The sequence below is a fragment of the Ischnura elegans genome, chromosome 2, assembly GCF_921293095.1.
Source record: "Ischnura elegans chromosome 2, ioIscEleg1.1, whole genome shotgun sequence".
NCBI classification, from domain to species: Eukaryota; Metazoa; Arthropoda; class Insecta; order Odonata; family Coenagrionidae; genus Ischnura; species Ischnura elegans.
In genome coordinates, this window is record NC_060247.1 from 30,612,175 (window position 1) to 30,638,671 (window position 26,497).

At 38.3% G+C, this 26,497-nt stretch overlaps 1 protein-coding gene across 9 annotated transcripts in view; it reads right to left on the reverse strand.

The window, feature by feature from the left end:
* LOC124153520 (rho GTPase-activating protein conundrum) overlaps positions 1–26,497 on the reverse strand; it is a 230,020-nt gene that overhangs the window by 21,544 nt on the left and 181,979 nt on the right. For 8 of the 9 annotated variants that reach the window (XM_046526737.1, XM_046526739.1, XM_046526736.1 and 5 more), the window contains 3 exons: positions 21,440–21,579; positions 7,062–7,510; positions 3,583–3,725 (listed from right to left, as the gene is read on the reverse strand). In XM_046526737.1, coding sequence (XP_046382693.1) covers positions 3,583–3,725; positions 7,062–7,510; positions 21,440–21,554 — 707 coding nt within the window. In that variant the 5' untranslated portion in view covers positions 21,555–21,579. Of the gene's footprint in view, positions 1–3,582; positions 3,726–7,061; positions 7,511–21,439; positions 21,580–26,497 lie in introns of those variants that run through there. The other variant, XM_046526731.1, reaches the window with a different exon arrangement.

Here is a 26,497-nt window from a genome sequence, read left to right on the forward strand (position 1 = left end):
TATCAATCACTACCTAGAAACACTAAGGGAATGACTGACAGCTAACAGGGAAGAAAATAAAAATAACAGAAATTTGAAAAATTTATGGGGAAGCAGCATTTACGAGATATAATATACGTAATACGAGATACAGAGAGATAGATAAAAATACGATGTGTAGCTTAGAACTACATATTTATACTAGGAAACATTGTGGTACATACATTGCATCATATAGGGCATTTCGCAGGGGAGAAATTTAGGATTATTCTATAAAGGGGTCTTGAAATACACTCAAAAACATGATCGTAAACGGCTAAAATTTCAAGTTATAACTATAACGCTCCACCAAAAATAAATTGTACACACACTTAAGATCGAGTTGGTGTTACAACTCGAAACGAAATTTTCATTCGAAAAGGCGAAGGGGTAGATATTTTACAATAGAGTCCTAATTTCTTGGGTTAGAATATAAAAATTATCCGTCCTTAAGTCTCGAAAAAAGTGATCTATTATCATCTCTAACGATAGCGTAATCAATCCTTGTTTTTTATTGCTTTAGACGCCAATTATTAGCTAAACAAATTGAAATTTCCAGGTCAAATTTTTTTACCCTCTTTACCAATATTTCCCACCAAAATTACCCTTCAAGCCGTAGGTGACGTCTCAACTGCACAAAAAATGTGCTCCTGAGTCTACAAAGAAAGTGAGGCATGTTTTTATTTATAACCAATTCTGACCCCGCGTCTATTTCCGCCATTACGTCTACCGGGGACTTTGATGAGCGGGTTCCTTTTTCTATGACGAGGAAAAATTTCACGACCAAGATGACCTCACCCTCAATGTTTGGGTTCGAGTCGTATACGTAGAGTTCGAATATGATCACTCGAACAGAAGTCCGTAAAGTATTAAGTTTGAATCTTAAAATCCGTCGTTCACGGGCAAACGATGGTACAAGTAGCACATTGAAATGACCATCACTTACAGAGCCAGTGAAAGATTCACGATCCAGGTCACTTAAATTCACAATGCATATTTAAATTAATACTAGATGGCTATTTCCACCATTTATAACTTTAAGTTAATAAAAGAATGAGCGCTTATAATCTGTATTTTTCTGGGCACGATGTAACGTATTGGGGTTTCATTAACACGCAAGAATGACAAAATAACGAATCTCCAAGAATGCAGTACCCACCCAGAAGATGAAAGGAGAGAAAAAAATAACAAGAATTAACAGCGCGCTCAATTACCTTTTCTCGAGGGTAAAATTGATTCAGCTAGCGTAGATTCCGCTGAATAAAAATACATCCATAATAAGCCAATCTCTGTTGAACACCTAAAAGACACTGATTTCGTGGTAAAACGTAAAGAATCACAGGAAATTCGTAAATAATTCCACATCAAATCATGTTATGTTTAAAAATATTTTCTAACACAAAAGATTAAGATGAAACGCATTAAACCATATGAAAAATCTACCCAACTCGGTTTTTAACATCACCGTCTCTATAAAAATAACTTTGACATCAAATTAATTAATGTTAATTAGTAGTATTTAGACTGAACACACATAAACTGCATAATGAAGCTAAAAATAACATAATTTTATTTTTTATTGAGATGGTAGGAAAATTCAAAATTTGATCTGATTGTCATTTTCTTTTCGTCCACAAGTCTCAGTATCGTAGAAGTAAATAAAAAGAGATTTTATAAGACTGCTCCAGAGGAATGAATTTCATCCACAGCTCGAAATCTAAATTCCTCAAATAAAATAAATTCTACAACTTATCCATTCGTAACAGCGATTATTTTGGTATCGAGAGCCGATACCCACGGCTTCGTATCTTACACCGAAACTTTTCAGATAAGGGCAATACAAACTCATAGATAAGTAAGGATTAAACCGTCATCTATAATTAGGAGCATCCGAACACTTCAGCAAGGCAGATGGCTCCACCCTTATCTGCTGAGTAAATTTCATACACGCAGCTTAGAGATAAGGAAATCACATAAAGTAAACAGCTGAGAGCGCCATTCGTCACAGTAGAGATCAAAGAATTATAAAATTCTTTCAAGCGAACCTTGGGAACATATTCCTGATTAAATTGAAAGTTCTCGTACGTGGTTGCGAATGTAATGGATTTAGAAAATATTTTTCCAAATTTGTGCCATCGGTACGTGTTTGGAGAGTGAGGTAGCCAGAGGAAAGGCTGAGATCACGGTGAGCAACAGCACAAAATTGAAAATAGCGCCTAACTAATCGTTTTACATAGCCCATAACTATATATTACATTATAATTGAACATATAAACGAAAAAAAAGCATTTTTTAATCATGATTGTGATTATGCAAAACAGCAAGAGAAGTTAGGTAGGTTCAAAGTTCGGGCTTTGCTCTACGACAGTGGCGAAGAGTGCATGACTTGGACTGCTAATCGCATATATTCAGCAGTTCAGACCATCTTGTCCGGTATAGTCCAAAAATTTCCACACAGAAGAAAAACGCCATGGTGGCTGGCTAAAACACTCCCGGAAATCGGCAGATCCGAAATCGAATCTCTGCCAAGGCGAATAATTTCTCTCTATGAAAATTTCGCACAGTTTGTGCATTGCGAGTGAATTCGTAAAGTTTTTCCGTCGCTAGTCCCGGTATACCTAAATTAAAATAGAGTATGGTTATGAAGGAAGGACGGGTAGAATCCCGGCGCGGCGTCGGTATTAGCCCACTCTTAACTATAGGCGCTGTGGGGACGGCGGCTAAAATCAGACCAATTGTTAGCATAATGGGGTGCTCTCATAAAATTAAAATAGCATTTTTTTAAACATGTATTGATAGGTAAGTTAAATTCATTAACGTATGCAAAATAAGGCTCCATAATTCTCAATATTTCTGTTGCTGCAGAGCTTCTAAGTTTCCGAGAATTACAGAATTCGTTCGCGAAACGAGAATGCCCTGTGACGTCAGAATGCGAGTAAGCAGATTCGATCCATGGCGAAAGTAAACAGCAACGGCAATACTGATTCATAACTAGGGTGTGTCAAAAACAGTAATGGATAGTTTTAAAGGTTTTACGGTATACATATTGCGTAATGGCTGACTCCGACTGCGTAAAGGCGCATTCTGGGAATATGACAATTTAATAATTTCGTCTTTATTTTTCAAGCGAATTAAGGTCAACATTGTCCTATCTTACATTTGATATTAATAAGTACAATTAATATAAATAATAATATACCGAAGGTAGATTGATTCATGGTCGCTAATTTCTTCTCCGGCAATGAAGATTTCGTCGGCGCGGAGTTAAGAAGCCGCAAAATTTAAATGCAAGATAAATTAAATCAACTATCTCGTCTGCTAGTAATCTTGCGCTTGGTTTGTTTCCCATTTTACTACTGTCATTTACTCATTGCTTATAATGTTTTCTGGGAATTATTTTCACAGTAATAGTCCGTGCGGAGGATATTTTTTTAAAATACATAATGATCCATTTTCAGTGGATTCTCTCAGTAATAATAAACAAAATTATGAAAACTAGGATTCCGGAACATTGGTGCTTGCGTAGGGATGATCCTTCCTTCGACCTTTACAACGGGTACTCACGAGAGGGAAGAGGTTGAGGAGGCGGTGGCCTGGTCGCCCGAGTCAGTGCCGTTCCTTCCGCTGCCCCTCGTCTCGCCCTCCGAGTAATCAAGGTCAAGGGAGTCGGGGGTCGCGCTGCGTGACCTCGTCCCCGTGCTCGAAGCCTGCCCGGGAAGAGAAGGAGACACACATAATTACCAATCAATCAAATCGAAGAACCTCTTTACCTCAATCCTGAAAAAAAAACATAAATTTCCAGATGAAATGATACAAACCAGTAGTAGAAGTGAGGCATTTTGGGGAGGCGACCGAAAGCTTATTTCATTTGCGCCATAGTTAAGGGTAAGGCAGGAAGGAAGGAAATCCGGTGTTCACACAAACCGAATCTAAATGAAAGGCGCCAAGGGGATCACGGCTTAACGTCTCATCCGATAGACGGAGTACTGTAATTGAGGTGCCCTCCATACAGCACTCAAGTAGGGATCAACTAGATTCCGAAGAATTGGAATTGGCAAAATTGGAACAACCGGCAAGTATTTAAGAATCTTTTTCAATACATGAGCATTTATAAAATTAATAAATTGGTAAATGGTCTCACAACTGCCTAATTATTATTCGAACAACTATTTATTCCAAGATTAAGTTAACTCCATCAATCTTTCACCTCAATGAATTAAGGAGGTAAATTAGAATTGCTTATCAAATTAGACATGAATTTCAACAAAAAGACGAGGGTTAAAGATTTTTGACAGTTCCAGAGTAGGATTTATAAGCGGAGAAAAATTAGAAACACCAGAAAAATTTCCATTTTTACAACTTAAAGATAACATGAGTTTTACACATGAGGAGGATCAAACTATCTCCGCTTGACAAATTGAGACTTTGAGTACGACGGGCGGACTGATCGGAGCATATATATTATGCATGATTCATTTCAAGGTGGCAGTGCACTCAGCCCTTCGCGTGCATATACTTTCATCACATTAAAATCCACACGAACGCAGTTCGAATCTTGAATGGAGATGACGTCAGTGCGGCAACCAACGCCAGGGAATCAACAAGGTCGTTGGAATTAATAAGTCGTACTCGGACACGAGATTTGCATTCAGGTTTTCCAGGCGAAGATGAAAGAGAGCCTACTTCGAACTGGGGGAAATTCAGGAATGTCAAACGAGAAATTCATGGCTTTTTTTTTCTCTTAAATTGAATATGAATAATGCTCTCCAAACGTTCACGAAGTCTCTTGAGTTGGCATAAAGTCCTTAAATTAATTTTCCAAGGAAAAAATAAAGTAAAAAGGTATATTCGATAAGAATTTGACGCATTAATAAACGATTGAGACGGCAAAGAAGCGATGGGAATCACGAAAAATATTAAGCAATATTATACCACGAAAACTAAAACATCTCGGGAAAGCCTAAGATAGCAAGATAAGTCCAAGTGATGCAAGAATTTGTGATCACAACTTTGAAGAAACAAATTAATATAAATATAAAGTGTATTGTGAGTATAATAAGTACATTTCAAAATACTGAAATAGGTTGCTCATTTCATTCATTCATAAACATACGAGAAAAATCTATGATTAACATAAGAGAATCAAAAGTAATACGCGGAAAAGTGCAATTGTTTCTTTTATAATACGGAAAATTTCCATGATATACAGTAAAAATCTGTTGAATTTATCTAATTATGAATGTATACGTTGATGAAAAAGCCGGATGCTAGCCAGCTCCAGCTAAAATACGACAACACGCAAAAACGGAGACCAAAGTAAATGGTATGGTGGGTAAATTACTGGAGCCCATAAATTCTGAGACTCGGTAGTAAATTTAAGCTTCTAAGCATAGGGAAGAACGGAGTGGGAGTGAAGTGAATTAAATGAATGACAGATTTCATGGAGGTATAAAAAGAGCTAATGCTGAGAGTCCACTGAAGCGCGCTTTCCCAAGATTTAAACGACTAATTGAAATACGAGCTACGATGACATCGACCTTATGGATAAAAAAGATAAAATAGCTTATGAATATTTAATAACATGTGCAAAAACCTCCCAATAGCTGGAAATAAAATTTAAAAAGAAAATATATCAAAATAAAACTGTACTATCTATGATAGAAGGCTATACAGAATAACGATAAAAATGGAACTTAAAAGTAGCAATATTGAAAACACTTTATCAGCGATTAAATGCTCGCTTTTTTGCAGATAATCTATTGAGAAAATGATTGAACCACGGTATATAAAGGGGAATATCCCATTATTTCACTATTTAACTCAATATACAGTGTAATTATTCCAGTCCCTATATCTCTAGAATTTTTATTCATCCGGAGAATTTCTACAGCCTGGACGAAGCGAAAGGGTTTCATGTTTACCCTTAACGTGTCGCAACCCTCATTACGCCCCTGTCAAGTGGTCACTAGGCCGTTATAGGGGAAGGAATCAACGAATCCTGCACAGGGTCACATTATTTTACCAAGCAGAGATGCAAATAAAAGCCCCTACAAGCAAAGTGTAAAGTGTGAATAGCGACAGATTTATCAGTAAAGCATCACAGTTTATTATGCGATGAGAATATTGAGGAGGTAGACGCGATAGATGTATCAGAAATTAATACGCTACACTAAAACTCATGGGATAATTGTTAACTGCAGAAAATACTGTATGGTGTTAGGTTGACCTTTGTTACATCAATACCAAAGACCTAAATTTTTAACAGCTGCATCTACATTGATACGGAAGACCATAATTACCTACACAATGACGTAGCCAAGGTGGAAATAAAAATTCAATTTAACACAGCATTTAGAAAATAGCTCATAGAGAAAGAGGCAGTACAGTTTTAATTCAAAGGGCAATAAAAATGTTATTAATTTTAGGAGTTGAAGGACTAAAAACACAAAAAAAACTCGTGTGGATACATTGAAAATGCTACGCGGTAACGAAACTATGGTCGGACAAAATGAATCACAACGTGGAAAAAGCAAAGTTTTTATTCCTTCAATTCCTACGATAAAGGATTTCCACCAAGTCACGCCCACAACCATTACTTATGTTATTAATTGATTTTTCGGTCGCTTCGATGAAAATGATTGCAGGCATAACTATTGCTTTGTCATATCTCTTCGTCACAGGCTTTGTAAAAATTTCCTAATGCAAGACACTGTCTCCGGCGTTACTTTGTGGAAAATATAAATAAAAATACTTTGTTGTATTCCAAACATTATTAAAAAATAATACGACCACGGTTTCTGCATATCATGCTATCATCAGGTCATGATTGGTCAGGATCTTACGATAACATGATATACAAAAACCCGGGTCGTACTATTAGAAATAAAGTTTGGAATATGACGAAGTATTTTTATTTTTAAAATTTCCCAAGTTTAGCATTACATTAAATTGAAAACTCCTCAATTTAACACAAAAGCGAGTGCATTACGGGTAGGTACTAAAATTTTCCCCTTTAGTAGTTTGCCTAGGAAACAGTAGCTCACCTCAATATCCTTGAACACCTCTCGGATGTCCGGCTTTCGGGGTCTGGACCTGTTGTAGGCGCACTTTCGGCCCACGGCCACCGGAGGCACCCTCCTGCGGCTCCCGCCCAGGGCATTGCCGTCGGGCTGCTCCTCGTCCGGGATGAGGATTGCCGAGGCCCCTGGGGGCCCACCGCCCACGGAAGACGGCGAGGTGGAGGGCGGCGGGGTATCCTCCTCGGGCAGGGGCCGGGGCCCGGCGTCCCTCTTGCGCCGCCGCCGGGCCCTCAGCGTGCGGTTGAGCGAGTCGACGCGCCGTCGGACGGCGGAGGCATGGTGCGGGGGCAGGGCTCGGAGCGCGGGGGCCACGTCCGCCTCGGCTACCTCGCGGCCCGCCACCCACGCCTCGGCCAGCGACGAGAGGCCAGCCGAGCGCAGCCATTGAGCCTCCTCCTCGCCCTCCTCCGCTGCTGAGGAAAAAAAACAATGCCAGACAACGTATGAGACACAAGGAATAGAATAATTGCAAAAATATCAGTCACTCAGAGGTTCACACTAAAGTCTTTAATGGATAGGAGAGGGTAGAGATCGCCACATACTAATGTAAATGCATGTGATTATCACACGTTCTGTAATAACGTGCAGGAAGGAGCAAATTAAACACTTTGAATTACATTAATAATCAGTATCTTGTACCAGATGATGGCTATGTGAGCCGAAACGCGTTGTATGCATGAAATTATCGTGGAAAAATGCAACTACCTTTCATTTCAACATGTCGAATTTCCACTATATCACGTTTGAATTAGTTGAACTTTTTTGAAATTTGAAAGGTTCAACTCGATGGCCGGTATTGATTATAGTGCGATTTAGTGATTATGGAGCGTACCCCAGAATAAGATGGAATGTGATTAAAACACATTCTACGATACGAGTGTGAAAGCAGCAAATATGTGTCAACGATTGAGGAAATATATAAAAACTCAACCGAGTTTTGGAAATGCAAGGCGAGGGTAGAACTCAACGCAGACATTTGACTAACACATTCTCCGACAAGGGAGAAAATGCAGGATATTAGATTTCACTTTCATGGGGTAGCATTTTTTCCCCAAATTTGAAATAAAAGATTTTCACTTCGAATAGGGAAAAAGACACATGCCAACTCGAGACAAAGCGTTAACACCTCGATAAAAATAAGCAATTATCCGCCATAATTTGAGTCACGATATTCCCAGAAAAACTCATTCGCGAACCGATTCGACTCGGTGGGGAGAATTTAAGACGTGCGCAAGAATTCCATGCGCTTCTCGGGGAAAGCGGAGGAGTTTTATGCACCGAGGGAGAAATGGCAACCCAAAGGACACGGCTGTAAATTGAATTGCCGTAAATTCGCCACGTTTCATTTGCCCTTCCGAAATAAAAACGGTTGGATACGCCAGGTGCGCACTTTGACATTTTCATCACGAAAATATCAAGGCACTCCACGGGTTCTAATAAAGTACATGCTTTCACCGAAAGGTTTACGCAGTACATATAAATATACGACAACCCACGTTCCTACCTACTCGGCACTGCCATTTATTGGGACATACGTTTCGAGAGACTTTTCTTCAAGTTAGTAACTTTTCTGGCTGGATCGGCCTGAAAGTGAATTCCAGATATGTTTGAGTACGACTTGTTTGAGATTATAACTCGCCGACTTAATGCTAAATAAAGTCTCAAAGAGCAAAAAATAGAAAACTAAATTTAACAGTTACCAGCGTTTATTAGTGGAATTTATCCATCATGGAGACAGAAAAATAATGCAATTTCACATATCCTCGAGGAGCTACTGGACAAGAATGTGAAATATGCACAGAAAAACGCTTCAATTACACAATTAGGTATATCGATGGCTAAGTTCTAACATCACGTATCTCAAAAATAGCAACTTTTCAGGAGAACAAAAAAACTTTATTTATTTTACTTGTACACTGAAACTAAAAACCAAAAGTTCATAAAACTGAAAAAGAAGCATTTATTTGCTAACAAAGAGTTGTTTTTGCTTGTGTTTTATTTCTTTTAATGTCATTACACTTTGATTAAGATACCTGTCTCAAACCGGCTGAATTTGAGATACGTGTCGTTAGAACTTAGCCATCGATATGTGTAATTGCAATGATTTTATTTCAATCGATATGATAATTAGCTACCCACTGGAGAATAGGTATTTTCCAAATACTAATCTGAATAAAGGTGCACTTAAACGAGCACGTAAATACATGTACACACATCAGACGAAAGAGAAGTCGAAGCGAAAACACTGTTTTAATCTCGTAAATAACGTCCCCGATGCAATAACGGTATTTACCTCAAATTAACACTCAAATTCTCGCAACCCAGGGAATAAATCTGATTATTTCCATGGAGAGTACTTACGTTTAAATGAGAAAGTAGGTAGAAAGTTTCCTTTCACAGTCAATTTCATCCACCAGCCGCTAGAGCAACCCACGGTAACTTAATTTTAATTTGTTATTATCAGAAGAATAGAAGTATCAATAGAAGTAGTTCATATTTTTCCTTCCCTTTCCTCGCGTTACCAGCATAAGGATTCAATTTTTCTGGACTTTAAAGCGCGTAATCTTCTTCCTCATTACTCAGACTTGAGAATTCCACTAGCATCCCTTGGCATATCAAAACGAATTAGAGGTGGTCTTTTTTATTTTCTACGTATTGCCCGTCAGAACTTTGGATACTCTTGTAAATCCTATTTAATTAAAGACACGGTATCTCTTGGTAACATTAACGTAATCATACTCAAGTTTACTCCAGAAGAAATTGCAATTTCTGAATATGAAGTTCTACAGATTTCATAAATAATCAATTTTATAAATATTTAATTAAAATTATCAGGGGCTGTACTGCATCAAAATTATGCCGCCCTCTAGGATTAAAAATTCAAAAATTTCGTTAAAGAGACAACTATTAGGTGTTATAGAAGTTAAAGAAGACATTCATGCGATTAGCGCTCATTTAAAGATATTTAAAAAAATGTGTGGAAGCAGGTTTAATTGAATGAACCACTAATGACATTTACCATATCATAAATCAGATGCAGACATCAAATTCTGTCGTTGAATTATGAATTAACTCATAGAAACCATAATTATCAAATTGAAGGAGAGGGAGTTTCCTCAAAATTGGTGTCAATCGCTGCGGGGAGATAAAGGCAAAATGTAGCATGACCACTATCCTCATGGAAAACTACCGTTGATTAGACATCCGCTGACGTAAGCATACCTTATCTTAGCGACACAATTCTAGTAACGTCTCCATTCTCGCTTTTCTTCACTTTAAAAACAATAACAGAAAACGAGGTTTACTCCAAATCCAAGAAAAATTAGATTGATCACACTTCCTAGTAAGATATTGCATCCTTAAAGTCGGAAAAACATAAACTAGTGGGATGAGTATATTTATCACATTTTCTTACTGAAACGCGTCGCATAAACGCGCATACAAACGCGTCTTTAATACTACGGGAAAATCGAGGCAAACACTGAGAGAAGTTCGTTCATTTTAGTGGAAAACTGGACAGCATTTTGTCCTTGACAACTTAAGAGCGTAGTTCCAATGGCCCTCAAAAAAAGATTAGAGACTATACTCGAAAGATCCCGGACAGCAGGCGATACGTCGGAACGTCTCGGTGCAATTCAATGAAATCACTCAAATGGAAACCTTAGAGTTCGAGCGCACAATGGCTATTTGACAAAAAATTATACTTCTCTATCGTCAGTGCCCTAGGAGGCAGAAGAGAGGCCTTGGCGACTACATATGCTTCTACCGCGGCGGTTCAAAAGTTCATGCTCCGTTTTAAAAATACGCAAAAAAAGTTGCGATGATAATTACAAATAAGATGGGAGCATTTAAGCTAAGTGACTCGCAGAAAAGAGGATCGATTTCCACAGCAGCTACCCATAATTTTCTTATTACCGCGTTCGACACGCCACATTTAGTAAGTATCTGAAGAGACATTCACCCAACCAATCGGTGGATTTAAATCAATTTCTGACATCAAGAAGATTGGTGAACTTAAGTTGCGAAAGAACTTTGTGCCTTTCATTAAGGAGAATTGAAGCCAGTACTTATCCTGAACACTGGACAAAACTACAACTTGTAACGCCTTATTTGCACGAAAAAAATATAAAATGTTATTCTACGATTCCAATTTACCAATATAAAATGCGGATGTGAATAATGATGATGGCATACTCGTTTTTACACAAAATATTTGGAAGGACCGCAAACTCCTGAAGAATGTACTACAACTATACAATATCTGGAAAGCTGCCTCAATGGGCTTGTTGCGGGAGATTTTCGGACACCATCCGTTAATCTGTGCGACGATAGCAAAAGAATTAGGCTGGCATAGTGAGAGATTTGACTGCCTTTGTTAGATATCTACGGAAAACTCTGTGGAATATTTATATTTATAGAATATTCTTCCATTTCTATAGAAATATCAAATCATGGTTTCGCTAGCAGTGGCCCAAGTCGCCCTAATGACGGGACGGCGTGGGATTTCCCTATCCTCTCCCTTCCAACGCTATCCTCACCCCGGAGGTGTCGGCAGGCTTCATATCGCGGCGGCGATTCCTTCCTTTAGTTCTTTCCTCTCAACAACCCTTCCAAGTATGACAAGGCTACTTGTAAGTTCTGCTACTTGATTCCTGGCCCTCATGCGTATAATCCTTCTGAGAGCCCATTCTGGCCTAGAGCCTAGACCTAGCATTTATTTAAGTCCTCAACCGTTCGGGGACAGTAATTTCTATTACGATCCCTTTGGCAAAATATCTATTTCAGGTGTCGTTTCTGTCGGACCAGGAATGGAACGGAACCAGTCTGCTGCGCCCGAAGAGGACAAATCTAACGCTAGCAGATAATAATGTCGTACGCGGTCCGCAGCATTTTAGCCACGCTGAGGTTTCATGCACGAAAGGGGATTTAAGAATTTCCCGCGCAAGTTCCTGAGGAGACCGGTAAGAAGGGATGGGGAGATGGCAGTCCACCGGTGAACGCGGTGATAGTCGTCACCTCGTCCGCCTTATTAAACGTGCAGGTCGCATATCGGCGGAATGTGACGGCGTGAGCCGCGAGCTTGAGCGAGGAGATATCCCTGAGTGAAGGAGGTAACGGGGTGACGACGGCGGGGCAGTCTGCAACAGCGGCCAGAAAGGGGACACACCAAGTGCGCGCAAAACCCCTTATTCACACCATGCGCGCGAACCTGATCGAAACTCCTCAACAGATACGAACGTGCCCGATAACACAGAGTATATATACTCCCACTCAGCGATTCAACCAGAACGTTAGTTTGCATTGATGGGGGTAGAGCTCGCTACACACGAAGCCACAGGAGTGTGCTACCAAACGTTTGGGGTAACGCCCGGGGTTTGAACCCTTGATACACCGATCAGCAATCCAACGCAATGCCCACAGTATAGAGTAAATTAAAGCAAAAAAGATTTTCGACTTCAGCGAACGCGATCGCCATTGACATGGCAAAACCCAAGATCGAGTGATCACTGATAGATCTATTGGCTGATTCCAACGAATGCGTTTGTTTACCTTTTGTTTATTCATACTGTAAACGTACGTTTCCACTAACTTTAATACACTTGAAGATGAAGTACAGAGATATCAATATAATTCATTTATAAGTAATTATTTTGCTAATTTATTCCATCCCACATAAGAGTATTGAAGATTGAAGGTTTCAACGTCGGCCTCAGCTAAATTGGCCTCTGTGCAGTCACCTTAGCGCTCTTGTTTATACGTAGGTATGTTCGAGCTATTGTCCACTTCAGAAATTATTAGTACCTATGTTATAACGGATATACCTAAAGCTGATTTTCAGTACTTTAGATTAAAATTACAGCGTTACACTGCAAAATACGCCAGAAAATAGGCGGAATAAAAATATTGGCAATCTCCAGCACCATTATTATATTTCAATTTCTGACTAAAGAAATGAATGGAAAGGTCACTCCGAGGATGAATTCCATGGTTATGAGAACGCTAACCAAGAAGCTAAACCACCATTTTATAAATTGTACAAAAGAAGAAAATGCGAAAAAAAACTTCAAAATCAAAACCGATGAATAAAATTTGAAAATCAAGAGGGGTGAAAAATCATCCCTGAGAGCGAAGTAACTGATAAAAGAACAACTCCAACCTTTGTTCCACAATTTCTGAACGAAGAAGATACGGAATGAAGACCACGCGTTATCGAATTATTTAAGTGTGTAAAACATAGAATCCACATTTTAACAATTATATATAAAATGTCTAGCTGACCCGGCGAACTTCGTACCGCCTGACAATCAATGAACTTACAGTTTAGTTACACCATTTATAAATCAAGAGCGGCTCTATCGTTTTTAATCATGTTCAATTTATCATAATAAAATAAGGATACAAATTCAATAAAACTACGTAAATGAGTATCAAAATTGCTTGTCAGAAAGACATTTTCTTTATTGAATCTACATAGGGTGGATCTGAGCACGTTTACGCGGATTTTTTTCAATGAATTTTATAACGTTTTAACTTAAGAAATGTTGGTCATTGTGGTTTTATAAAGTAGTTAATAAAATCAAAATTATACACATTCAATTGTTGGCTATTTGTGTTATTAACCGTAAAAAAATGTTTTTCCCGGGTTTTCGCCGCGTTTTGTTGCCAGAGGTGACGACAGTTTCACCAGGATTCCACCAGGCGTCTTCACGTCAAGTCACTTCGACTTGGAGACGCCTGGTAGAATCCTGGCGAAACTGTCGTCGCCTCTGACAACAAAACGCGGCGAAAACCCGGGAAATGTAGAGATCCATGAATTCGATCTTATTTTAAATATTTTGATGACACTTGGGGAAATTTTCAGCAGGGCCTACGATTAAAATCATCACACTTAATGGTTTTGTCCTTAAGTGTACATACGGATCTATCGAAAGAAATAAATTTTCGGAGAAGATTTTATAGCCTACGTCAAACAAATATTCGTCGAAAGGACAGGTAAATGGTAATCAATAAGGGAAGATCACTTAACTCCCTCACGTATCTCTCGAGTACATTGAACTGGTCTGCAAGATGAAGCAAACCAGTCTACCTAATTGCCATGGATTAATATGGGGTTATATATTTCAATGTCGACGAACTCTTCAACCAATTACGAGCTCGTGTAATCGTTTCGTCTCACTCATCTGCTGTTGGGCGCTTGACTTTGTGAAAACGGCATACAAATTGATGGCGACTGCACTTTCAATTCTTGGGGAAATACCTCGAATATCATCAACAACAGATGGTATTCGAACCTTTTGCCGTTAAATGCGTGTGATATCACTCATATTAACCATTGAAAAATCAGTATATTAGCGCACGGTCAAACCTAAAAAAATATTTTTGGGCTAATAAAATAAAATGATTCGGCACAAGTAGAAACATTAAAAATTACGGCAAGTTTGAAGCATCGTAGAACTATCAAGAGTTCGAAAAAAATAATTTACACCAATGATGAAATTCAACGTGGACAAATTCTCTTCGCCGGGATAGCTAAGGCTTGGTGGTTCAATTGGCAGCATACCTGCATTGCAATCGGAAGATGCAAAAGGCAAAGCCAATTCAGGCTAAGCCAAACGATTTTTTCAAAGCCAATATCATCTATGGGGTGAAAAAATGTGCACCCGTGCGCGCGTGACCTGGCACAGCGCCACTTTTTCCTTGAAGTACTTTGAAAAACGAATTTTTCACATCTATTGGAATTACCAGCTACGACTCGAAAACTCATAAAGCTAGGTAGTGCATAGTACTTAAAACTACCCTGTCTTGAAATGCATACCATATCGAAAGAAAGCCACTGCAAGCTTGAGCAAAAGAGAATTTCAGCGTAGGTATATACCGAGGAATTTCTCAATTGTCAGGTGAATCAACGACAATTAACAATTAATTTCCAGAGGTTGTAAAAGGTTTGGATGGATTGGATTGGATGTTTTTTTTTGTAATCACTCACCACTAAAAAAATAATGATTTTGTTTTTCAAGTGGTGATTCATACGTTTATCAACTTGAAACGAGATAAAATATGAAGTAAACGTTTGCAGTGGCTTCTTTGAATCAAAGTCTCCACATTATGAGGATTTCCTCTCCGTGATAACTTTAAAAATAGCATTTATCAGATAAAGCTCGTCCCAGCATTTAGAGGCAACCAACCGATCGGCATAAATTTCTTATGAAGAGAGCAGAAGCTAGACACGAAACGGGGGGGGAATGCCATTACCTTTTCTGGGCTGGGCTATTTTTCAGAATTTTAATAATAATAACAATAATAATAATAATAATAATAATAATAATAAACGTCTTTATTGGGTGAGATTGGGACTAGAGAGTCCCATCTTCCATCTAACCCCTGTAGGACCCTAACCCCTATATTAATAGGACCTATCATAAAAAATCACTATCTACAATATCTTCAAGTATAGCGCAGACCAAATATGCATAGATAAAAGATTTTACGCTAAAAACATTGCAAAAAATAAATTTCTATAAAAAAATCGACGACATACGCCTGGCCCACATGTAGGTTCTCAAGATAGCAAACCGTATTTAATTGCACAACGTTCACTCTTTACTGTTTCGAATAAAAATAATACCACCGAAAATAACGATTGGAGTATCTATCGTTCACGCGCCGTGAGTGGAAGTGCCCCTCCCCGAGGTAGATTTCATACATCTACACGAGACCCTGCGAGCCACTTTTAGGGTATTTGGCAAGAGGGATATCTACCCAACATTCACTCAGCTACATGTAGCTGCTACCAAAATGCACAGAGAACAGTTAGCGGCGCAGCATTGAGCTACGACGGCATTTTGGTAAATATCAACATGATATACAAACTAAGAGCCCGTAAGAAAAGCTTCGTACTTACTTCGTTACTTCCACAATTTATTTGAAAATTACTTCCGGTTTCGGCTGTCACGCCATGAATACTAAATAGCATTTATGTACTTGATAATGGCGTAACAGCCGAAACCTGTTGTAATTTTTAAATAAATGTGGAAGAAACGAAGTGTCTTTGATCACTAATATGGAGCCCTTCCACCACGAATAAGCTTCAAGGTGCACTAAATAACAACTACACTGCACGATAAATGGCCATGTTCAAATGCTCATCGTGGTGAATACTACAGTGGTTTTTCTTTGTTTTCGTTAAGAATGAAGGTTAGGTCCTAAAAAGCCGAAAATGAAAATAGAATATTACGTATCCTTTCCATTACTTGAATTCTTCAAGACCACCAGCATAGACCCTAAATTTCCTCTAAAAAAGAATCACGGATAAATAAAATACTCCCCTAAACAAAGAGCAGGAGCGCTTGGCTGCTGAAAGAGGAGTACCGGGTTCAAATCCCAGTTGGAGCCTCAGAATACCTCAAACAAAATCTTCCAAGTGCGTGGTGGCCCAGTGAAAGGAACTGGACCCCAGTGAAATTCACCCGCCTGTAACTTAATCTGAGCGAGCTCTACCCTTACCTACTCAAACCAACATTTTAGTTGAATCACTGAGAGTATAATCACAATGAGTAAAAACGATTAACAAGGTACTCACCTTCAAAAATGAGATATCCAAAGTAAACACAGCCATTATTCAAGATGATACTCATGCTATCACACTAGTAAAAGGCATTAATCGTAATAATTACCGATCACGGAAGCTAGAAAATAGGTTAACTACACAAAGTATAGATGAAGCTGATAAGTACAGACAAACTGGCAGCAGCGTTGCGAACACTTGAAACAACTCTGTGATACGGTAGCCATCGCGAGGTGTGATCAAGTTTATAACGCACATTCGCAAGGTAATTCAAAGAATAGAAAATCAATGGCTGCAAAATGAGAATTTTTTCATTCGCGTTCACAAAATCGGACTTATTAAAGCAGCCGTCCGCGTTCTCAGAATGAGCCAGGAAAGAAAAATTCACGCGAAATGCAATTGCTTCCAACGGCTTTCGTGTCATGTTTACCCAAATGAGCTCTTGAGATTGCTATGACAGCAATATTAAGCCATGCGAACGCATTCACGGAAACATATTAATGATAGGACAGAGAATCGAAAGGAAGGAAAATGAAAAATTTGATAGGGACTTCGTTGAATCACAACCGAATGCCTCAGCAGCATGGTAATGAAATGAAAATAGATATATTCAAATTGAAATTAATATTCAGCGATGGGACTCTGCGCAAAAAAAAACAATAGAAGTTTTCTCAGATTCTGAGTCAGATGAAAGCCAAGGCAACTAGAGGAGATAATTTTAGTTAACGGAAGTAGTCCTTCATAGAGAGCGGATATAATACGACGTGGACATTATTCACCCAATGAAATTGAGTTCATTAAAACCGCAAATGAAGGTTCTACTCTACGCTTAACCCTACAAATAGGAATGTATTTGCCGCGTATTTATATGAATTTTTCGTAACTGACAACTAACTATGGAGAGACTGGAATATAATTGTGAGACGTAAATTCAAATTAAGCGGAGAAGAGCATCCTAACAAACGGGAAAAGGCTTATTACCTCAGATGTGAAAGTTAAGTTTCCATTGAACATAGAAGTTTATCAAAGAAGCATCAAATTTTTACAAATCAAGATTTCGCTGGGAAACGCCGCCAATTCTGATTACACATGGATGTAAAACTACGTCTCTTGGGCAGTCAATAGGGTCATTTAAGTGTCTGGGTGAGTATAAGAAATAGTTTGCAAAGTATAAGAAACATCAAAAGCGTTTAACCCCTCAACTGAGGAGAGTACAGATAGAGAGAAAAATAACGGATAAAAAAGGACTGATTTATTAGGATTATTGTAAAAAAACAAGTAGTACTATCGCAAGTCACAAATTGCGGTTATGTACATTTTTTAAAATCATATTATTTGTAAAGCAATAAAAACGGAAATAAAAAAGTGTATGAAGCATCGAAGCGTTTACATTACAAAAAAATATAACGGAGAAGATACCGCCATCTCAAACAATAGAAATACGCACAAAAACTATTAAGACCAACATACCCGAACTACTAAAGCCGCGAAAGTATATACCTACTGACCGAAATCGAGGATCCAAATGGACCACCGGATTCAGAGCAGAGCTTCTTGAGGCTCACAGGTATTGATGGATTCTAAAAGGCAACGCGACTATGTTGTACCTCTATCTATTACCATTAAAGGACCTGACATGATTCTCCACTCCAACGCCCTCCTCTCAAGCATGCACGGGTTGAAATTTTTCTGAGTCAGACTTCCTCTTCTCCCAAGGTATTCTCGCATTTCCTTTTTCAGTTCGTCAACTCTTTTCCCCGTCACGAGGATGAAGCGTTAGAATTCGGCGAGGAAACTTGTCAGAGGCGCCAGGCAGACCCTATAGTGATGGTGCTACACTTCCATAGGGGCATAATCGGACAAGAGTCGGCGACATCTAAGCGTAAATCATTCCGGTTAGGGTACACTTCTGAAAGGAAGACCTGATTATTTTTAGAGGACAGAACTGCCGTAGACAAGACCGTCGTCTACCGTTAAGTATACGTCAAAGTCAAAACACCGAACATCGCAGATGTGCCACGCTTCCCTGGTGACAGGCTCTATACTTTTGGAGAGCAGTTAAAAATGAAGTTCACTTATATTTAGACCACCATTCGGGCATATTCTAGGGACCATCAAACACGGCGGGCCATACTTTGACAGCAATAAATCCATTTTGGACTGACTACGACATGGATTGAGTGGCGTGCTCACGGTCGATAGTCTTTATTATTTGCGAGAGTATTACCATAGAGTAAGTATATTACTCTATTATATTATACTTACTCTATGGTATTACGTATGTTGACTTGATTTCTCGAACTCGGAAATAAAACGCGAGCGCGCATATAAAGGCAAGATATATATTTGCATATTTCTGGAAATAATTCTCCTTCAAGGAAATGACCGGCTACGGTAAATGACCAATTTCCAAATTTCACAATGGATTATTTTTTTAACAAACTAAGTGAGATTTAAAAACCGTGAAAAATGATTTTTTTGTAAAAACTCTTTTTGTAACTTAAGAATCATCTGATTATTTTAACCGGACTGGGCAGCTAAGAACAAGTAACAAAGTCACCAGTTACGGTCACTATATGGGGACATTTTTACTAGTAACTACCACATAAAATATGCAACTTTCATTCTCTAATGATGAATTCAACTTAATTTCGTGTAAAAAGTAAAGCAATGCAGCATAAATCAAATATATAAGCTCTGATTACCTAGTATGAAGAAATATAACGTAATGATTAAGGAATAAAAGATAAAGTGCATTAAGGTATTTTCAGAAAGAAAATAAGAGGGTAAGTGAGTAATAAGTTATAGATGGATAGAGAGTCTCAAGAAATAAATAAAAAAATCTCGCATACTGGCATCCTAATTACCAAAAATGAAATACTTTCAAATTTTACGACGAATAATCATAATATACTTGTAGCTGCAACCATTCCCCTTTTGAAAATAGTAATAGGTACTTGAATCAGTTAGAAACTAAAAAATAATGGTAGTTACTCAGTAAATCTAAATAAACTCACAGCGTTTTGGCACTCCACCCATTCATGCAAATGGAAGGACTCGTTTTATACAAATATAACAATTGTATTTCAAATCCCAGTAATTCACGCAATTATAAGAATGATTACGTATTAGGAGTTCTGGTAAGTACAGGTATGAAGTCAACGATAAGGGTCTTATCACGTCAGGGTAATTGGGAAATATTTAATCAGTGGCATGACTGATGGCTTCCGCAAAAGTAGATAAAATGTTTTGAGTAGAGATAGGTCGTCGAAACCAATCTATTCGACGAATAAGAGACAGCATCCGGGTGGTTTAATTCTATTGGATTACGTCAAAACACACGAGGTTACCGGGAGGGAGAACGAGGATATCGGAATGACCGATTGGACGAGACAGATAGAGCGTGGAGAGTTGCCAAGTTGAGAATGGGAATATTAAGCGTTTCTCGATTGTTAAACGCGCTGAAAGTATTCTCTGTCACTCTCTGAGCGAAATTATTTTACGATTCAGATTGTTTTCGAGCGATAAAAGGAGCGATCGCTACCTGCTTTGACAGTGAACCGACCGATGCAAAACTAAGTCAACATAAAGCAGGAATGTACAGCCGCAGTAATAATATTAGGCAATTCGAACATAAAAGGATTTTTTCCACTGGTAATAGATATCTATCGGAGGTATTCACAAGGGTCACTTGATTTGAATAATCGATTCCATGAGATAAGGATCACTTGCTTTGACAACCGCTTATACTTAAGGGTAAAATCAACGAGCTCCAAAAGTAATATCATGGAAGCCACGAATCCATTTTAACAATAAATCCAGTTGAGGCCTCCAGTCCAAAGAGCAGTTTAAAGCTGAAAGCTTGCTTAATTAAAGCTAATCCTACATTTTAAGAAATAAAAAATTCTTGGAGGTTGAATCCTTTCCTTTTGCCTTCAGGGGATTCAAAAACAACAGGTGCTAGACATAAGTAACAAGAATAAAATTAAAAAAATGTACTTAGACTTGGCCCATAAATTATCCCGAAACAGCCGCTTTATTCTTGGAGTTACCTTTGCTCTGTGTACCCTTAATTCACCGAAAATGGATTCTAAAAAGGTAACTTTCCATTTTAACGTAACTTTCCACGATCTAGGGAGAAGGAAGAGCAGCTGCTTATTTGCTTTCTAAGACATTATTTTATTCTTTCTCATTTTTACATAACATAGCTAAGAATTATTACATTAATTATTACTAAACATATTCTAAATTGCCTCAGGATACGCCTTTAATCATGGGCCCTGGGGTTATGGGTTATGTCTTATTTCCTGAAATGTTGACAATTTCAAGAACTCTACCATAATTCAAAATAGCTATTTAGCTAATAGCTAAAATAGCCTGGTTACTCTGCATTCACTTATAGAAAAGTCATTTTCCGAAAACCATCACAAGACATTACTTTCTTAGTATCAAGTTACTTCATCAAATTCACGAAATTACAATCATGGGTCAAACCAGAGAGGAGAACTCCTCGGTCTAACTCAAAATAGCAAATTTAACATGAAAAACTGCTTTACGTCTTGAGCAACCGACGAAGGTAATTGTCACAGTTGGTGTTACATATTTCGAAGGATTTATTGTAATGCACCAAAACATTATTTAAGGGTTCAGGTTATGAAACGAGCAAATGTCTGACCCTTTCCTAAAGGAATATTATTTGCATCGCCTCAAGGAAAGGGAACCAGAGGAAGGGACAAGGAATATGCATGTGCATGGGAACAACTGTACACAAACTCACCTTCTTGTCGCTTCGTATTCCCGTCATCGTCTTCTATGTATTCGTCTGAGGGAGTCCTCGCCTCCTGGAAGCATTGGTACTCGTTGAAGTAGTCTTCATAATCGCGAGCATCCATCGCTGAAGGCTCCAAACAGCGGATTCTAATGGGAAGAGAACGGAGAGAAGTGCATTCACTTTTGTAATCAAGGAATGATGACACACACCACAGACATAAAAACAAAGAAACACCACTGAGATACCCTAGCAACGAGGGGATGCAGAATTTATCTGAGATTAACGTTTTTATTATCTACCTTCAGTGCAGCTGAAAGGAGATATTATATGCAACTTTCAATAAATAACTGAAAAGGGGGTGTTTTTTTCTTAATTCGACACGTCTTAATAGATAGAAAGCGCGTCATGGTACGCTAGAGAGAAGACTCGGCCTCATAGATAGCTTAGAGGCTATTGCTCTGCCCTGGGTCAGCAGTGAAAGGTGGGCACTGATCGTCCCAGTGAGCATAGAGGACGTATTCTAATTAACTCCCAGCTATTTTATGACCACCGCATCAATAGCCTTTATTAAGTTAGACAATCAAAACGCAATAAGGCATAACGCAACACATGAGAATTTCACTCAATTATGTGGCAACTTTCCTATTAAAATACGCGCATTACTCCCGAAACGAAAGAGGTTTCAGGGGTCATGAACAAAATATTACCCCGTCGAATCCACCGACAATATATTTTGTCATTAAGAGAAAAGCCTACTCATGGGGAACAATGACTAAGACAATAAACGAAGCATTTAATTACTGATTCTAATTTCATTACTGTCGTTACTACGATATGTTTCTTTAAGTTCAATTTAAGGTTCCATTAATTACCAATAGAACGGCGTCTTTCAAAAATTTATGCAAATCGTCACTTAAATTAGGATGAATACTTTAAATTAAATAAAAGAAACTCTTAAATGAAGCCAAAATGAAGGCATTCCTTTCCCCTTTCTTCATAAAAATTTCGTATTAAGTTTCGTCTCCCAAAGTAAACAAGGAAATATACGACTCTTAGGGGAAATTAATTTTTCGAGGAAAATAGATCAAGATAAAAATCATCTTTAACATCTAACTTGCTTCTTTATGGTAGACGGATGCAAGCAATAAAACACCACTATATCCAGACCAGATACATGTACACACAGGGCCAGAATTTTCACCTGGCGCTACCTCTAACCAGTTTTGCAACATCAAGCGGGTCCCTCATGCTCCATTTGATCTTGCTCAGACTTTCGTTTTCTCAGTTCTCTCCAATTGGATGACTACCGTCTCATGTGCATTAGAAACATTTGGCCTGCAGACAATCACAGATTTACTCTCTACCAACCCAGAGGTCTAATCAACATAAAATATACTTTCAAGTCGTTCCTCTAAATGAATTCAACACGAATAAAATGTGACCGTCCACTAGCATAAAAACAAAAAGGGAAAACAATCTATTTCAGTACCAGTTTCTGAATGTGATATATATAATGAAAATCAGATGTATGCTATTTAAATAGAGACAATTGTATCATGCATTACAAGTGAGATTTTATTACTTAGAACGATTTTAAGCTACAAACGACGATAACTAATAATCGAAAAACAGTCAAACCTGAGCGTCTATAACAGGAAGTCGATAGTGGGACGAGATATAGCTATTTTAATTTTCTGTGAATTAAAAAAAAATCTTCTTTTATAAAAAAGTATTTTTGTGCATGAATTGTAGATAAATTGATGGTTTCTGTCACTTCATTGGGCAAAAATTAATTTTATATACAGATGGTAATTTATGTTGAATTACGCCCTCAAAAATCGTCCAAAAGTTATCATTTCAATCAGAGACAATTTTCTTTCAAGAATCGACTGAATTTTAGACAATACGTAATTTTATTTTTTTAGGTTTGACTCATTGGAACAGCATCTAAACAAGAATAAAAAAAATAACTTTTGCGCATAACTGTTTTTTATTTTGACGTGGTCGAACGCCTTAACTTCACATTGAAGAGGAAACAGTTTTGTATCTTAAGAAGAGGCATCGATATTTATAAGCATCGAAAGACGCCAAGAGTACAGCAAAATTTGTTGAATATTTTACAATTTCCTTTGAAATTTATCAAAAATTTAGTGGCAAAAGATTTCACAAGAAAAACTATCACAAAACAACCAAGGGATAATTATACAATAAACTATTCAGGAGAACCTAATGAGCATAGATGACAACACGTATAGGATTTTTAAAACTTTGAAGCAACGTCACTGGCTTCTAAAGAATACAACATTGGCAACTAAAGCAGCCGACATGACGAAAGCCAAGACCCTCGGGACAACAATAGCCAAGACTTCGTCTTAAAGAGAGACCAAGCAATGGTGAACTTACGGTAGAGCCGCGTGTGGGCTAAAAAGAGGCGCACTAAGAATTACGAGCCAGCTACACCAACAGGGATTAATAAGATATAATTCGTTCTCCGTGTACATATTCTGAAAATATCATTTTGTAAAAAATATATGTAAAAATATACGCAAAAATTGTGATTTCAAAATTTGTGCTTTGATAAAAAAAATTATTAAAAAGCTCTAAAAATTGCTGAAACGATTGCAATAAAATACGAATAAAACTATAACTATTGCCGCTGAGGGAAAAATATAAGGAGGAACTCTTATTGGCCTGTAGACGTATCACGAAAGGTATGAAGATTTTTTCAAATCACTGATGAGATATAATATTTTAATACATTTTTTAAAAGTTGGACCATTCAAACGGAGTAAAAAGACTGAAATATAAGATAAATACACGAAGTAGATTTTGATCTTGCATAGGCTTCTGTGGTGAGTGGTTAATGTGTTGATGTTACCCAGGCTTCCACCGCGTTGCTTGAAGTCTGATAACGACCGTTTCGCTGGTGAGATTGTGGGCAAAACTGCCGTCATCGTTCATCAAACAATGCGGTTGAAGCCCGGAAAACATGGTCGCATAAAATTTTTATTGGCTGCTAACCAAAGGTGCCAGATGGCGCTAAAAATGATTATTAAATTATTATGAGGAAAAAATTCCATAGAAAGCAAGTAAGTCATAAAATTTCCGCTGACTGATACGAAACTAGTTCCAAAAGCTTTCGAAGACTTTACTCAAAGGATTTACAAAAAGATCGGAACCATATTTTGAGGAAGTTTTCAAAGACATAGGCGGAGATTCTACGAGAGGATCGCCTTTGCTTAGACTTTTTCCATAGATTTTTCTAAAGATAGAATTTATTTATACACAATTTACGAATAGTCTTTCGGATTCCGTACGCTGGCTTCCACAAAACTAAAAAAAGAAACAGTTCCCTATTCACAGAATTCAATGGAAATATAAAAAATATATATATATATGTGAAACTACGGGATTGAAAAGAATTCATTACACAATGTTTCCATGTTGTGAGGATTTTTTTTAAGAAAAACGATAGTATGTTATTGGAAATTCTAAAGAGCTTTGTGAGGAGTTTGTGATTTCTTTTTTGAGATTGCCGCAGCTACGACAAAGGAGACGAGGGTGAGAGAAGGCATTTCGCACGCAGAATGACGATTCATCGCGCGTGGCACAAGACCACTGGGAGAGGCGAGGCACGAATTAGCGGAGCCACAACCTTCCCGCTACACACAGGCCCGCCGAAATGTCAACCAACTTCCTCCACTCCCACCAAACGGTTCCGATTGTTCCCAATAAGCCTCGTTTCCCCGGAGGCGGCAGTCGACGCTAATCAAGCCAGCTCATGGCGGCGCTAATCGCTTCGCAACACCACTAATATGTGCGTGCTGTGTGTATCCATAGTGGTGTCATTCAACTCGCGCTCTAGCCGCCCGCTACTAAGGTTCCCCAACCTCATACCGCGATGCATTAACGAGGCGATAAGTGCACGAGTGGTTGGGATGGGGGCGTCGGTATATCGAAAAAAAACCCAGCGTGACGCGAGTCTAAATTCAGGCTCCAACAAATTCTTGAATTGAACAGTCGGACACAACAATTAGGCAACAGCATGAAAAAATACGTCGACGCCCCCTCCAAGCCCTGATGAGTCTGCTCGACGAACTGAGCGAGTCAATTGGGTGAGCAAAGGGTTTAAACGATGGGGCTCTAATGCTTAGTTTCCTACACGCCCATTTCACACTGACCAGATGACGGGTAGGATGAGTCGAGGCAAAACACATTTTTGTGGATAATTATGCTGACTCAGTAAAGTTATAAGTATTTCCAAAGCACTTATTGGAAAAATATGGCCCGAACGATAGAAGATAAATACCGCGAAAACTTAAAGCGCAAAAAAATTAAAAACTGGATGTTCATGATAAATGAAAATGAAGAACTTTGTGTATGTTCACAGTATTTATTATAGTACGACGCGTTTCAGCGAATCACCTTCGCCACCATCAGGTACAAATTTGTCGGTACTGAAACGCGTGGTACGAGAATAAATACTGAGGACATACACAATTTTTTTCATTTTCATTTATCATTGCAATATGTTCCACAACATCTCGCCGAACACCGTTGAATACATCTGGATGTTCAATTCTCGGTTCTAGCAAAACTTTACGTAAAACGACAACAATTTCGATTTTAATGGTCAAAATACGATGGTAGTATTTCATTCGTTATTTCTGTACTCTTATTTCATTTAAAAAAACGTGCTAAAAGAAAACGCATAATCGAAAGACATGTTCAGAGGCTCGTCACTCACCAATCTATAACGACTAGCCCATCCTAGGGCTAGGTGTGGAGGAAACAACTCTCGTAGCGATCAGTTGTTAATAATGTGGCTGACATGACATGACACAGAAAACAAGAAAAAAAGTCTTCAGGTCAATATGATGAAATAAGAATCTTTCCCCGAATAACAAATTTCACATAACTATCGTTTATTTTATGCTTTGAAGCCCACATAGCACACTGACCACAGTCAAGGCATGGGCGTACCCAGCGAGGGGCAGGGGGGAGGCAGCTGCCACCACCTAGAAGCAAAAATCGCAAAAGTCTTTAAGCAAAATCAGTACTGAA